Genomic DNA, 15,388 nt, shown 5'->3' with positions numbered 1-15,388 from the left:
CACCGCCCTCACTCTGAACATCTTCTACAGAATCAGCTGGGGGATTAGAAGGATTAGTTTATCTTGATGGAAAGAGGAGCTGATTCCCCAGCCCCAACTCCTGGGCGCTTTTAACTCCAGCCAAGCACCTGGCCTGCCCTGGCAGGTTATTTTCTCCCCCCTCTCAGAGGTAGCTGGGGACCACAGTGCCTCCCCGGGCAAAATAAAAAGGCAGATTAAAGAATTACAACATTAAAAAAAAAACGAACTAAAAAAGAAAAGTCCAAGAACAACAGGAAGCTGATCAGGAAGTTCCCATAGAAGATGATAATATCTGAGAGTCGTGCTGAAAGCAGAGGCTGAGGACAGAGGGCGTCACAGGGACACACAGCCATGGCAGTGGTGATCGTGCCACTCAATGCTCTACTGCCCCTTCTCCTTTCGCAGGGTGTCCCTGGGCCTGCTGGCCAGGCCCCGCCCGCTCCCAGGGGCCCCAGGCACACCCCTGCTTAAACAGGCACACGCACACGGGTATAGGCACACACACGACAACTTTTACACATGCTCGCGCAGATCCACCTGTGCACACGTGTGCTCACACCAGCTAATGTTTGTGCACGGGGAACCTATCTCTGCACACAGACGCAGAAAGGGCAAACACTCAGAGACGCATTGTGTGCACAACTGTAAAGAAAGTGAGAGTTAGACGGTAGGCCCTTCCTCTCACTTGCTCTTTTTTAACCACCCCTTTCCCAGGCAGCCAGGCCTCTGATGGCGTTTGGCTGAGAGGCTTCTCACAGCGTGTCCTCCATCCCCTTCCCACCCAGGGCAGCCCTCCTTGGGCAGTATCCTAGCTCTGTCTTTCCAGGCCTGTAGTTCTCAAACTTTTTGATCTCAAGTCCTTTTTATGCTCTTAAGAACTATGAGGGGGCTTCCCTGGTGGCGCAGTGGTTGAGAGTCCGCCTGTCGATGCAGGGGACACGGTTCGTGCCCCGGTCCGGGAAGATCTCACATGCCGCGGAGCGGCTGGGCCCGTGAGCCATGGCCGCTGAGCCTGCGCATCCGGAGCCTGTGCTCCGCAACGGGAGAGGCCACAACAGTGAGAGGCCCGCATACCGCAAAAAAAAAAAAAGAACTATGAGGACCCCAAAGAGCTTTTATTAATGTGAGTAATATCTACCACTATAGTGGCATTGTTTTCTATTTGTACAAGTTTCTTTACTGTGAGCTTAATACAGGACAGCTGGATTCTTACATGTGCTCCTGCATGAAATCTCTTATGTGTTTTGGTTGAAGCATGGGAAGAAAGTCAAATATCCCAGAGGTAGGTAGCTGGAAAGAAAGACTCTGGCAGGTGCCCTGTGTCAGGCAGCCTGTAAAGTGTCTCCCAGGGCTCCCCACTGCCTGATCTTCATACCCTTTGTAATCCTCTCCCCTTGGGTGTAGGCTGGGTCAGATGACTCACTCCAAGGAAATGAGTGGTACAAGTGGTATGGCAAAAGTGATGGCATGCCACTCTGAAGATGACGTCCCAGAGAGACTGTGGCTTCCGTCTAGAGGGGGCCCTCTCTTGCTCCCTTGCTCGGAGAGAAGTCAGCTGCCATGTTCCAAGCTGCAGGATGGAAAGACCCACCTGACAAGGGACAGAGAGAGGCCTCTGGCCAAAATCCAGGGAGGAACCGAGGCCCCAAGCGAGGAAGCTCCTCACTGAATCTTGCCAACAAGCACGGCCTTGAGCTTGGGAGCTGATGCTCCCCCAGGTGAGTCAGATGAGACTGCAGCCCCAGCCAACACCTTGACGGTAGCCTGTGAGAGACCCTGAGGGGAGGCATCCAGCTAAGTCCTGACTTACTGTGAGATACTGTGAGGTGATAAATGTTTGCTGTTTTAAGCTGCTGAGTTTTGGGGGTAGTTTATGACACAGCAAGAGATAACTAACGCACTCCCTGAAAAAAATCTTAGAGACCCCTAGGAGTCATCAGACCTCACTTTTTTTTTTTTTTTTTTTTGCGGTACACGGGCCTCTCACTGCTGTGGCCTCTCCCGTTGCAGAGCACAGGCTCCGGACGCGCAGGCTTAGCGGCCATGGCTCACGGGCCCAGCCGCTCCGCGGCATGTGGGATCTTCCCGGACCAGGGCACGAACCTGTGTCCCCTGCATCGGCAGGCGGAGTCTCAACCACTACGCCATCAGGGAAGCCCCGTCAGACCTCATTTTGAGCACTGCTACTCTAGACCTATCTATCTTCAGCTGCTCTGGTGGATTTTCCCAGTCAGTATCTGCTCTTCTTTCAGGGTCCTGCTCTCAGCTGATTCAAGGAAGAGTGCTGGTAAAGGACGTAGGCCAGTGACAGGTGACAAGCAGGTGACGTGCACATAGTGCCTGTTCTTGATGTTGCTACTTCTCCGTAACAGGAGACTTTCAGGCGGTGGGCAGTGCATGAGAGATACGATGGCAGGTGGGGACAAGGTTTTAGGTAATAGCCTGTTCCCTCCACAGCCATCCACACTCTGCTTACCCCCATCCCAGTGCCCTTTGGGGAAATCAAACTGTGCCAGGCCCTGGGTGATCTTAACCATAAATCATCCTATTTCCTCTAACACTTAGGTTAACACAAAGACAGCCAGAATCTTTGCTTTCCAGTCAGTGAAAAGTCTTCTGTCTGAACCACGACATGTTCTTACAGGCCCCTCTGTTTGCCTCCAAAGTTCCCAAACTGCTGGTGTCACAGCTCGTTTTACAGACGGAAAAGCTGAGGCAGGAAGAAGAATCGATGGTGTCCAATCAGGGCCCCACTGTCTGTAGTGGAAGCAGGAAACCAATGTTCCAACAGAGGAGGGATTCCTTGAATCCTCATCTACCACGCGGAAGGGAAGGTGCCTGATGGCCTGTATCTTTCTGAGTCTGGCTTTCCTACTCACAAGAGTAACACCAACCCTAGTGATGATGCCTACCATCCTAGACACTTAGGGTGGTCTAGGCTTCCACCATTGGCATGTGCTACTGAGGACTGGAATCCCGGACACCATCTAGACACACCAGCCCACTGCAGAGGAAGGCAGAAGACCCTGGCCCAGGAGGTGATGTGACCAACCCAAGGTCACCCAGCAAAGTTGGAGACAGCAACGGGGTGTCAGACAAGCCTCTGCTTACCCCTCCCCCCAGCTCACAATCTGATTAAAGCTTGTGTGGGGCCCACCTCCTCCCCCAGGCTGTAGGGTCTGTGAGGACTGTGCTGGGCTCGCAGCACATGGAACTCCACAGAAGCTCAGTGATGACTGTGAATGGATGAGGAGGCTGGCAAGCACTTGAGTTTGGTCTGTGCCCAGGGTTAGAAAGCTTTGCTGTGGCTAGTATTAAAGGTTAGCTTCGGACAAGGTCAAGGTTAGAGGGTCAGGCTAGAGCCAGGATGGGGTAGTCAACTATAGGAGAGGGCTAGGAAGTTAGGCTTTGTTGGGGGTCAGCCAGTCTCTGACGGGGTTTAGAGATCCATGTGGCGGGGATCAGCGGTCAGCCTTTGGCTGGGGTGAGAGCTCCGTCCATGGTCAGAATCTGCTCCTTGCAAAGCTAACGAGCCTCTGTGGTGCTTCGCGCTGCATCCCTGGAATCCCAAGCCCTCTTGCATGGTCCAGAATGTCCAGTGTCCTGAGCAGCAGATGACGTCAGCTCTGGCTCCAACAGTAGAGAGGGCTTTTGAGTGGCACCAAGGATCACACCCTCGGGGCTGGGGGCTGGGATGACCTTGCTTCTAGGGCGTCGTCCTCAGCAGCTGGCCTGGGATGCAGACCCTGCATGGAGGGCGCAGGGACTAAAAAGACTTCAGACCCTTGGAGGCATTTCCTGTTTTCCAGTGAACTGAAAACTCGGCTTCCTGCTTAGCATAGTCCATAGGGATGGTTTCTTTTTTTGGTGGTGGGAGGGGTGTCTGAGGGTAGAGGATGTAGGCTTTGCTGGGCTTGAGGACCAGCTCTCAGGGCCCTGCTAGGAGGTGGCACAGGGAAAAGGGTGGGAAAGGAGGGTAGTAAGAGTCCCCAGATGCCTCTGCCCGATTTCCCAGCCGCCCCTTCCTTAGTGCTCACGTCCATAGTCTTTAGAGAGAGCAACACAGTCTAATGCCATCAAACAATCGTATCATTTCACAAGGAGGTGGAATTTCTTCAGAAGAGGGAAGCCAAAAGCAGGCAGGACCCGTGTTGGGACAACGACCAAGAGCCCCGTGGGAAGAGCAAAGTCTTTGGCCCCAACTGGATGCAGATATAAATCACAGGCTTCGTCCTGGATCTGCCAGGGGCTGCCTGCATGGCTTGGAGAATTTCCTGACTTTGCTGTGCCTTAGAACCCTCAGTACTCAAACGGGGGACCTAATAACGACCCCCTCCCCAGTGGAATGGTGCCCAGCTGGCCCAGGAAAGGCACATCGGCAGCCGGTCTCCTTCCCTCCAATGGAGGGCAGAGGGGTACCTGGGCAAGAGAATAGGGGCACATCTCTTCCCAAGCAATCTAATCAGCTCCACTTCTGCCAAAATAGTTCTCCCAGCAGCTGCTGCTGGCTCCTGCCCAGGCCCCCGCCTCCCCTCCCTTCTACCCCTGCAGGCACATCCTGGTCTCTAGCAATCACCCCGCTGCCCTCGCTTCTTTAACTGCCTGTTGCCTAGTGATGTGGCGGTTTGGGAGAACAGACTCTCCTGCTTGGCCCCAGCCCCCTCGCCTGTGGCGGCGTTTATCCTCACCAGGCTGGACTCTATCTGCTCTTCTTCCCCTGCCAGGGATCACCCAGGAGCCCTCACCTCACCCCAGTATCCACATGAGAGACAGTTTAAACACCCCCAAGCACAGCTGCGATGGGTGGAATGCAAAGCAGGGCCATTTAAAGAAGCACATGAGCATGGACCACGATTTTGAAGGAGGTATTGACCAGAAAAAGGCCCTCTGATCCCGCCCCTACGGTGGGGCTGAGCTCCAGGGGAGGAATTGGCCTTGGCTAAATGGGAGGGCTACAAGGGGGGACTACCCAGTCCCCCCCTTGCTCTGAGTTCATATGCTGTGTTGTGTTGGGACCTCCTTAGAGCGGCTGACACGGCTGGGGGCTCAGAGTCACGGACTCACGTTGCCAGGGCAGTGAGCCACTGCCCACTCCTCCCCCCTGGTCTTTCTCCTCCTTTACGAGCCCCTCTCCCCCCTTGTTCTCTCCTTCCACTCTCCTCCTGCTCTCCAAATTCACACCTGGCCTTCCACGTTGTTAGGATGGTGTCTTTGTTAAGGGACAAGGCTAGAGCGTATTTTATTTAACAATAGCTTGATTTATAACAAAAAATATTCAGCCTTCTGGTCTGGACCTCCACGTGTACCTTTGCTTCAAATCTTAGGGGTGGCCTGGATCTTCTAACACATTATATAATTCACATTAATGGTCATGTTTCTTGCTTATTGTCTGTCAATAACCCACCCCCATGTACGCTTTGTAAGGATGCAGATTTTTGTTTAGTGATGTCTAGATGAATGGCTGGCATGTAGTAGGAACTTTATGAACATTTGTGGAATACATTTATTGAATAAATGAGTGAATGAATAGTTCTGTCATCTGTCCTATGTGTAAATACTATGTCCTGTCCAAACAACTTCCACTGGGTCTGAGAATTTGGGCAACTGATTTTATTGTAGAATGGGCATAAGAATACAACAGTTTCCTGGAGTTGTAAGGACTAAATAAGTTATATAATTTCTGAGCCTCAGTTTCCTCATCTATAAAATGGGAATAACTAGAATATCTATTCCATGTGCTTTTTTGTGAGGTTTTAAATAGATGCCTTACGTGAAGTACTTAGCACAATGTCTGGAACAAAGGAGATAATACGTTACACTTAAATGATTAATAACCTAACGACAGAAGCATGAAGGATGAAAATCTACAATTGGTGCCCAGAAAGGGCCCTTTCAGAGCCTCTCACGACAGCCAAAGAGGGTAGCTGCTCCAAAGTGCAGAAAGCCTGAGAAGCAGTGAGGTTTGCAATTGTTTACTCAGCATTTGGGTCCTAAGACTGAGGCTGCTCTGATCTCAACCCTCAGGCAGTGTCTACCTGACCCTGAGAAAGAGTAGGCAGTGAAAGCTGAACTCCCCCATCCTACACAAAGACAAGGGGGTCTTTACTCAAGAGGAGGGCTGGGCCCTCTCAGGGATTGTACCACCTGCAGAGACCCTCACACTGCTTTAAAGGGTTCCGGGACCTCGACAATCCCCTGTTGAGACATGATGTGAGGGTTACTGCAGCACTGCCCTCCTCGATCAGAGCGCAGCCTGCATCCTGGGAAGAGCGACCTGGTAGAGACAACAGCCACCTTTCTTTTTTCTCTCTGACTTGTGTCCCCCTCATCATCCCAGCGTCCTGCCCCTCAGCACTCCTGGGCCACCTGATACACCCCACGCCATGAAGGACCCTCTCTGGGGCAGCAAGGGGGCACAAGCTGCAAAGACAAGGTCCCGGCTCTCAAACTTACAGCAGGAGACGAGACCGGGCCTGATACAGAAGAGCAGCGTAAGGCAGGTGCAAGGGACAAAGCCCTGCAGATGAGGCCAGGGAAGTCCAGAGAAAGGGGTCAGGTTTGTGTTATCCAGGTAGGCTTCCTGGAAGAGGCAGTGGTGAGAGGGCACTGAAAGATGAGAAGGACGCGGGGAGGAGGAGGAATAGTAGCAATGAGACAACAGGAGGGGAGGGATCAGGGCACCACCTTGAAAAGAACGACAAAGCCATTGAGGACACGACACAAACTGGTTAGAATCAAGTAGGTCCAAGATGGCTGAAGGTTCGACTTCCTGCAGACCTTAAGCCTCATTATATGCTCACTGTAATGCATTACATATGCTAAATGACACCCCCCCCACCAGGTGCCATGACAGTTCCGAGGCAAAAAGTGGGCTGTGGCCCAGTTCCTAGAAATCCTTACTCCCTTCCCCAAAATAGTTGGAATAATCCTCCCACTTGTTAGCCTATGAAATTACCCAGCCCATAAAAACTAACCCCATATTTCGGGGCCACTCTTACTTTCTGAGACGGACCACATTCTGTCTATGGAATGTGTATCTCTCTAAGTAAACCTGCTTTCACCTTACCACTATGACTCGCTCTTGAATTCTTGACCCTTACTTGGTGGCCCATCCCAGGGGCTCACCCAAGACCTGGGACATGACCATCCTCTCAAGCCCCGTTTTTTTTTTTTTTTTTTTTTTTTTTTTTTTTTGTCCTGCAAAGGCAACAGTACTAGGCACAGCGCTTTGGAGACTTTTATCTCACTGACATTTCAGAACAGGTCTTTGAAAATTCAGTCTTGTTATAGCCATTTTATAAACGTGCAAACAGGTTTAGAAAGGTAGTTACCTGCCCAAGGTGAAAGCAATGAAACCAAACCTTGCTTGTTGTGGACTGCCTAAGCCAATTTTGTGATGCACACCCTGGGCTCTTTGGGGGTAGATCTCAGTAGCTGCCAAAGGGGAAGCCTAGCTGCCCCCTAATGACCTCACAGACCACATTCAGAGATATGTAGACATTTTACTAGCAAGCAGGCCCTGAAGAGTCTTGGGGCCACTCTGAAAGCTCCATGAAGTTCCAGCTGTCTGTTTGGATGTTTCCACCCAAAGCAAATGCCACTCTATTCCAGCCATAGGATCAGGCTGTCTACGGGAGTAAGACAACCAAGATGCCTCCCGGACAGCAGAGAGACGCAGGCAGCTTACAGATCCAGCCTGGGTGCCAGCCCTAAGGGTGACAGACCAAGGGCATTCTAGATTTGGGGGGGAAACTTTTTTACTGACATACAATACATACACAGAAAAGTGCACAGATCATAAGGGGACGGCTCAATGATTTATCACAAAGTAAACATACCTGTTTGCCAGTTCAGAAAACAAAACTAAAGCAGCTCTCCAGAAGCCCTTTCACGCCCCCTCCTAGTCATGGCCTCTCCTCCCCTAAAGGCAACCACTAGACTGATCTCTAGCAGCACTATTTTGTATTTTATGTAAATGGAATCACACAGTCTGTACTGTGCCTGCCTTCTTAAACTCAATACTGTGTTGTGAGGTTCATCTATGATGTTGTGGGTGGTTATAAATCATTCATTCTCATGTCTACCTAGTGTTCTATTGTATAAACATCCCCAAATTCATTTATTCACCGGATAAATTTTCTGTTGCGTCAAAGGTATACATATTTAGCTTTAGTAGATACTGCCAAAGTTTTCCAAAGTAGTTGTACCACTTTATACTCAAACCTGAGACACTGAAAGTTCCGGTTGTTCCACATCCTTAGTAAACCTTGATTAAGTCTGCCTTTTTGATTTAGTCATTCTGGTGGGTGTGAAGTGGTATTGCAGTCTGATTTAAATTTGCATCTCCCTGATTACCAGGGAAATTGAAGGCTCTCCAGTTTCTTATATCCTGTTTTTTTTAAAATATGGAGATTTGTCTTAAAATATCTTTGCCAATCGACTTACCTCAAACATCACTAATGTCACCTTTCTGACATCCTTTATGCTAATTAACAAGCTATGGGTTTCCTTAAGAATCCTTTTCTAGCATTCTTTTTTTTTTTATTTTATTTTTTTTGCGGTACGCGGGCCTCTCACTGTTGCGGCCTCTCCCGTTGCGGAGCACAGGCTCCGGACGCGCAGGCTCAGCGGCCATGGCTCACGGGCGCAGCCGCTCCGCGGCATGTGGGATCTTCCCGGACCGGGGCACGAACCCGCGTCCCCTGCATCGGCAGGCGGACTCTCAACCACTGCGCCACCAGGGAAGCCCTCTAGCACTCTTTATGCTACTAACAAACCCCCCAGGAGTCGATGGGAGTTAAAAGAGAGCTGAAGCACTTGCAGTACCTTCTGAATAAACAGTCTATTTATTCAATCGGCTGTCCATCCCTGGAGGGTGTATTCGTCTAGCTTAAGGCATACCACGCAAGTTGTATCATTGTCCAGGCTAAAGAACTTCAAAGTGAAAAACAAACTTCATGATGTGGCTTCTACGCTTTCTTTTCACTCCATCTCTCTGCCACTGTAAGCACTATGACGACACATGCTTTGTGGTTCAGTAATTTTATTGCATGGAGATCTCCAGGCTCCTAGTAATCCAAGCACTGGAATGTACTCAGGTACAAGGAAATAGAGAAGGACCGAACTTCCCATAGATTCCCGCTGCAAGAAATGTTAGACCTGCTGTTTCTCAGCTCAGGGGCAAAGCCACACAGACAGGCTTTCATCAAGTAGCTCCGGAGCCACCTAACAGCCCTTGTCAGGGGCCAGTGGTCATGGCTTTCCTGCAACAGGCATGGCAGTGCTTGGCTTCCTCTCCCAGAACGTGGTTGGGATTGAGGGAAGAGGTTCCAAACCAGGGACTCTGATCAGCAATTGACCCTTCTTATAGCTTCTGTGTGATTTGTGGAGCACACAGATTTTGGGAGGATGGATTTCCTCATCTCCAGGACTTTGGAGCTGTCTCTCCTGGACCACTAGACGAGGGAGGTGTAGACTGGTCATATTTCATTCAGTGAAATGCTTGGAGATGTCTTCTGACCTTCTAAGAACAGCATCTTTTAATTCAGTTCTCTTTTTATTTAAACTCAGACACACTGGTGGGAAGCTTGCTTCTCCTGGGATGGTCACTTACTTAGAAACGGCTGCCTGAATCAGAGAGAAAAATAGATAAATACAACCTTCTTCTTGGAGTGGGTCTGGAGGTCCATGCTTACATCTCCAGGTAGGCAGACGATGTTGCTGGTGGGGGTGGGAGAGGGGACTGAGAGGTGAGTACCTTCAGGATGATATAGCAAAGTCATGGGAGGGCTCTTGAAGTGATTGTAAGGGCTGAAAGGGTGATAAGATAGTCCATCTCCTTAGGATGGCCTGAGGATGACAAATTGTAAAACTGCAATCATGCCCATAGCTCTTAAGAAACAGGGAGTTCTGGTTACTTGAAATTTCTGGTGTACTCTAGAGCATCCTTTTGAGTTTCAAACATTCTTGAAAATTCTATGCTGGAGAAAGAAGAGGAGGAGCCTAGCAGGAGCAGTGCAACATGAGTGGAGTGTGAGAAAGGAGCCCCAGCACGAAGGAGGAATCTGGAGAGCTCAGAGTCACTGTGATGGCCATGAACACTGGTTGAGCGGCAGGGAGGGTGCAAGCCAAGCATGGAGCCCCACTGGCTAGCCTGTGCTCCAGGCCCAGCCACCAAGGGGCTCCCAGCCTCGCAGGGGTTTCTAGGACTCCCAAGGCCTAAAGTTCTGAGCAGCCGGTCAGAAACTGAGTCCTGAAGAGGCTTGAATGCGTTGCAAGGAGATCCAGCATTGCTTCTCTAGAAAGATGAAAATGAAGTGCTCCTGGTGTTGCTTGCCCAACTGCTGGCACTCCAGGGCAGCTCCACACCCAGACAGCCCAGAGCCACACCCAGTCCGCTCAGGCGCCCTCCACGCCTCTGGCTGGCAGTCCCTGAAACATAGAGGCCAGGCAGGGGTGGGCACTGGGCACTGCCAATATGGTCATTTGCATCCTTTGTGCATCTTCAAAGGGTAAGAGAAAAGCTGAAACCACATCTAGGTTTGGGAACTTGGAATCCCTAATGTCTAAAAGGCAGTAAGCTTCATTAGTGCCACCTTGACACTCACCAAGGAGATAAAAATGTTCATCAGTACTGAGAAATAAGATTTAACGTCATTGTATTTATTAGGTTCTGAAACAATACACATTCACATCCTTTTGAATACAGTACATTTGGCACAATAATGTTTACAATGAAATAACACTAATGAATGGCAAGAGATTAAAATTACATCCAGAAAGGGAAAAAAATGTACAAATAAAGCATCACAATACAAAAAAAAATCCCTAAAATTGAATACATTTTATAGTTAGCCAGAATTATTTTGCACATAATTTAAAAAGAGGTAATTTTTTAGCCTTCTTCTTCTTTTTTTTTTTTAAGCAAGAATACATTGTTTTTTCACCTTCGGAGGGAAAAAAAAATGTTTCCACTTCACAAAGTCCATTATGATAGAACACAGGAGAACAGCTATCCTTCATATTTTTTTTTTTTGGAGTTTTTTTGCACTCCCGTCCCCCTTTTTTTCTTAAAAAAAAAAAAAAAAAGAGTGAGCAAGCTGGAAAGATTAGAAAGAACTGGCAGAAATGAAACAGTGTGTCTGCTTCCAAACTCTTGTGAAAGCTAAGATGGAACAATGACTACTCACGGAACACACAAGCCTTGTTCTATAGACTACATGGGATTTGAATCTGCCTCTGTGAGAACTTGATGAGCTCCAGCCCCAAACAGGAGGCATCCCAGCCAGCCCAGCTTTGGGGGGCTGGAAGGGGGCATCTCTGGGCCAGGCAACCCACTGAGTGGCTGCCTGGAGCTGCCTGGTGGAATGTATTATTATTTGACTTCCCAACAAAAATGCCCGTTGTCCTTTAGGAAGGCCCAACCCCTGCTGACACGGGAATACCTTGGACAAGGCCAGTTGGCATTATAGTTAGAGTTTGCTTGGTGTTTCAAAGTCCATCAGGGTGAAGGAAGCAGAGGAGAAAACAGAGAGCAGTGGTGATGCGTGAGTAAGATGGGCAGTATTGTCACGTCTTCCTAAAAAATGAGATGATGCCACCATGAAGATGTTTCTGTGCTTGTCCTCAACTCCAGAAGACAGTCTCTCCCCAGTAGGTCAAGTTACCGAAGATCAATTAATCTACTGTTCTTCACCTCTTCACTGGTATGCCAAACACACAAATTGATACAGCGTAATATTTGAAATTATCATAAGAACAGTTAATAATTACACCTGAGTTTTTAAAAAATCAAAACAAAAGAGAACTGAATGGCATCACTAGTAACCAAGGCTATGCGACTAGCCAGATACAAATATGGACACCAGCTAACGGGACGCAGCTAGTCACTGTCCAAACTTTGAAACCACCATCCAGAACATTCCTTTCTCTTTCCCATCTCTATCAGGGCATAACAGAGCGCAGGAGAACTATATGTGAGTTTACATCTTTTAAAATGAACCAAAATGAAATAAACAATACAAAGAACACCCCTCCCCCCCACCCCGAAGAAAGAAAAAAGAAAGAAGGAAACACACCTTATCTCTCGGTAACTTGAACCAATACACTCAGAGAGTATTGCACCTGGACATTATTATAATTATTCTTTCATAGACTAAAGTTTTATAATATGCCTGAACATGCAGCAGTTGATACCTCTAAATTCAATGAATTAATTCCACAGGCCTTGCAGCAAACACTATATACAAAAATCTCAAATGTACAAAAGGCAAAAAGCTTCATTAGTGCCACTTTGCCACTCACAAGTATATATATTTAGGGGCAGCTGGGAAATCCACGTGCAACAGTTGGAATGGATTCCATTCCCTGCTAAATCAGTTCAGCAAAATAGATAATCAAACGACCTCCAGGAAACATGTACACAAAGCCACAGAGAACCCTTGGAAATCAAAGAATGTAACACTGTTATCATATCTACAGGAGGTAATGTCACATCCACTAAATAGTGTCCACATGAGTTGCCACTGCATGTCACACAGAAACAAAACTCCGAGCGCATCTTGCCACCCTGTCAGTTTTCAAATAAGTCGCTCTTCAATCTCCTGATACCCTCTGCGTAACCCATGTTTAGCCTCACTCTGCTTGTTCCAAAAGCAGATATTTCATATTTAACTTTACACGTTTAATGTTTAAAAACCACAACACAGTAGTACTACCATTTGGTAGAAGTGTGCAAAAATTGCACACTGCTGCAGAAAATAAATAGAGTTGATGCTGGGGACTTAGGACAAAACTGGAAAGAGAATTTGGGAGGCGAGTTTTGCTAGAACCCCAGGGCCTTGGCCACCTCTGCGGTGGCCTTGGAGTTCAGGCAGAACTTGAATAACAAAGGGCATTACTAGTTTCCTTTTCTCTCAATTCACAGAGCCCCACGTGCCATGAAAGCATTAAGAGCATAAACCTTGGACGATGATTTATTAGCCCTTTAATATCTACCTGTATTAACACTGGAATTTATATCTTTTGGCCAATTAGAAAGCAAATTTCATCATCTATTTTTCAAATGTTAAATAGAGTTCAAAATCAAATTTCTTTTTCTATGGAGAGCGATTTCTTCCACAAGACGCATGCTTACACAACTTTGGCATGCCCCAAAGCTAAAACCAAAGCAAGCGAGAATTAGCTATTCCAGAGCAAACCCACACAGGGAGCCAACCCGGGCATCTCCCAGCCTCTCTCCTTCCTGGGCATGCCTTGAGGGCGCCCATCTTTGGGCTGAAGAAGCACCAGTCTCTTCTACTGGATAGAATGGCAGAGGGTGGCAGGCGGGGGGACTGGAGGGATGAGAAGCAAGAGTTGTCAGGACTCTGCGTCCATGAGCAGAGCCAGAGTCTCGTTAGTTGTTTTTTTTTTTTTTTTCCTTTTCTTTTCAGTAAAAGGCCTGAAGTCGCTTCCCTGCCAGAAGCCCCCGTGGAGTGAAGCCAGGCTTGCCAACAGACCAGACTAGGCACTGGGTCCAGTGAACTGCTGATGCCACACGATTCTGCATTACTGGTGAGACAGGAACCAAGAGTGCCTTCTGGTCACCAGGTGGGAAGAGGGAGGAGCTGGCCTGGGGGGAGGGAATGCAATAAATAGAGGGTGGACAAGGGACTGGGGCTCCGGGGAGGAGAAGTAGTTCAAGACCGTCCGATGGGAAAATAGGAATCTTCCCAGCGCCCCTGCTTGCAGCATCACCGAACTCCACCTGGAGCGGCTTCTCAGGGCATCAGGTCTTCACCAAAGTAGGAGAAGCCTTTGAATTCCTCCTGGTTGATCTGCTTCACAATCGCTTCGTCCACGAGCGTGAGTACCGGCTCTTCCCGGGTAAAGTCTTGGTCAAAATTATTGACGTCTCTTTTGGTTTTCTGTGGGAAGATAAGAGAAAGCACTGACTCCAGGCTGACCTTCCTCCCCAGGGCCCCCCGCAGGGAGTGGGCATCGCACTGACCAGCCTCTCGCCAAAGCAGACCTCTAGCTACTGAGAGCAGACATCGAGCTGTTCCAATGAGGTAACGATGAATGGCCCCACGACCGGGAGGTGATGGAGGACTTGGAGAGGAAGAATGAGTCCAGGTGAGAAGGAAGACGGGGTGAGAGGTATGATGGAAAAGCAGGGAAGTGGGATTCCCATAGACTGTGTGTGGGGGGGTGGAGTGTGTGTGTGCATGTCTGTGTGTGTGTTCCGGACACTCCCCCTTCCAGCACCTGCCCTAACCCTCTGGCTCCACTGAGACCTCCCTTCCTGTGATCCAGGAAGTGAACTTCAATCTCCCTCCCAAAAGGTCTCCAGTGGTCTTTCTTCCATAAAGGTAAACCCCCCATTACCTTGCCATGTCTGCTCCAGATGTCATCTTCTCTATAAGTAGGAGGATGCATGGGATGGGGGGTGGGTGGGACCATCTTTTGGGAAGCCTGCCTTGACCCTCACCTGCTATTTTGTGTTCCCACATTATTTCTATTATTATACTCAAGACACTGACTTGCAGTGAATTGTTAATGCTTTTGTCCTGACCATGAGCTCCTTAAAGGCAGAAGCCTTGTCTGACTCAGCCTTGGGTCCCCAGCAGTCCCCTGCACTAAGCATCTACTAAATGAGTGAATATATCAGCAAGCCCACCACTGACTTCCCAGCTCAGAAAGACCCATACCCAGATGGAGGTTCAAGTTACCAAAATTGGGCTTATGGTCTGTGGAGGGTGGAGGGAAGCAATCAAACGAATCCTGGGTTTTGGAGAAAATCAGGAAGTATGAATAATGCTCTCTGCCTTTGGGGGTTCACTGCTGAATCGGGAATCAGTATTCCTGTCTATAACACACTGCAATCATTGGAAAAACTTTCATGGAGTAGTCAGGCCCCGGCTGAGACTTGAAGGATGAGTTAAAATCATGTTGGTAGAGATGGGAGGAAGGCACCTTGGCAGAGAAGAAGATGGTTAAGAAGATGGGAGCAAAGTTCTGCAGAACATGGTTGGGGAAGTGCTGCTTTACAGTTTACAGCATCTTCACGTTTATTTGCTCACTGATCCTTGGAACAGGCAGGTGTTATTATCCTGATTTTACAGATGTGGAAACCGTGGCTCACAAAGGTTTGGTGACTTGCCCATAGTCACCCAATGAGTCCAGAGCAGAGCCAGACTCAAATCCAGCTCTCAGCATGATGCCGCCCGTGGTGTAGAACGTCTGGAAAGCTGGGTACTGGAGACGTGGGAAGACACGGCAAGAGTCAAATTCAAACAGGAGACATTTAGGTCAAACCACTAGGCTGAAGCAAAGCCAGAACGACTTGCTGGTAAACCAGCATGGTGGGAGAGGTCTGTGGGTTGGG

At 48.8% G+C, this 15,388-nt stretch overlaps 1 protein-coding gene across 4 annotated transcripts in view; it reads right to left on the bottom strand.

The window, feature by feature from the left end:
• The window catches only part of PRKCE (protein kinase C epsilon), a 608,554-nt gene that overhangs the window by 83,555 nt on the left and 509,611 nt on the right, over nt 1-15,388 (bottom strand). For 2 of the 4 annotated variants that reach the window (XM_082641774.1, XM_082641773.1), the window contains exon 16: nt 10,663-13,928. The exons of the other annotated variants lie outside the window; for them this stretch is intronic. In XM_082641774.1, the coding sequence (XP_082497900.1) occupies nt 13,782-13,928 (147 nt within the window). In that variant the 3' untranslated portion in view covers nt 10,663-13,781. Of the gene's footprint in view, nt 1-10,662; nt 13,929-15,388 lie in introns of those variants that run through there. 4 annotated transcript variants of the gene reach the window in all.

The sequence above is a fragment of the Mesoplodon mirus genome (assembly GCF_964341445.2).
Source record: "Mesoplodon mirus genome assembly, chromosome: 14".
NCBI lineage: Eukaryota > Metazoa > Chordata > Mammalia > Artiodactyla > Ziphiidae > Mesoplodon > Mesoplodon mirus.
This window is presented reverse-complemented; position numbering and strand designations above follow the sequence as displayed.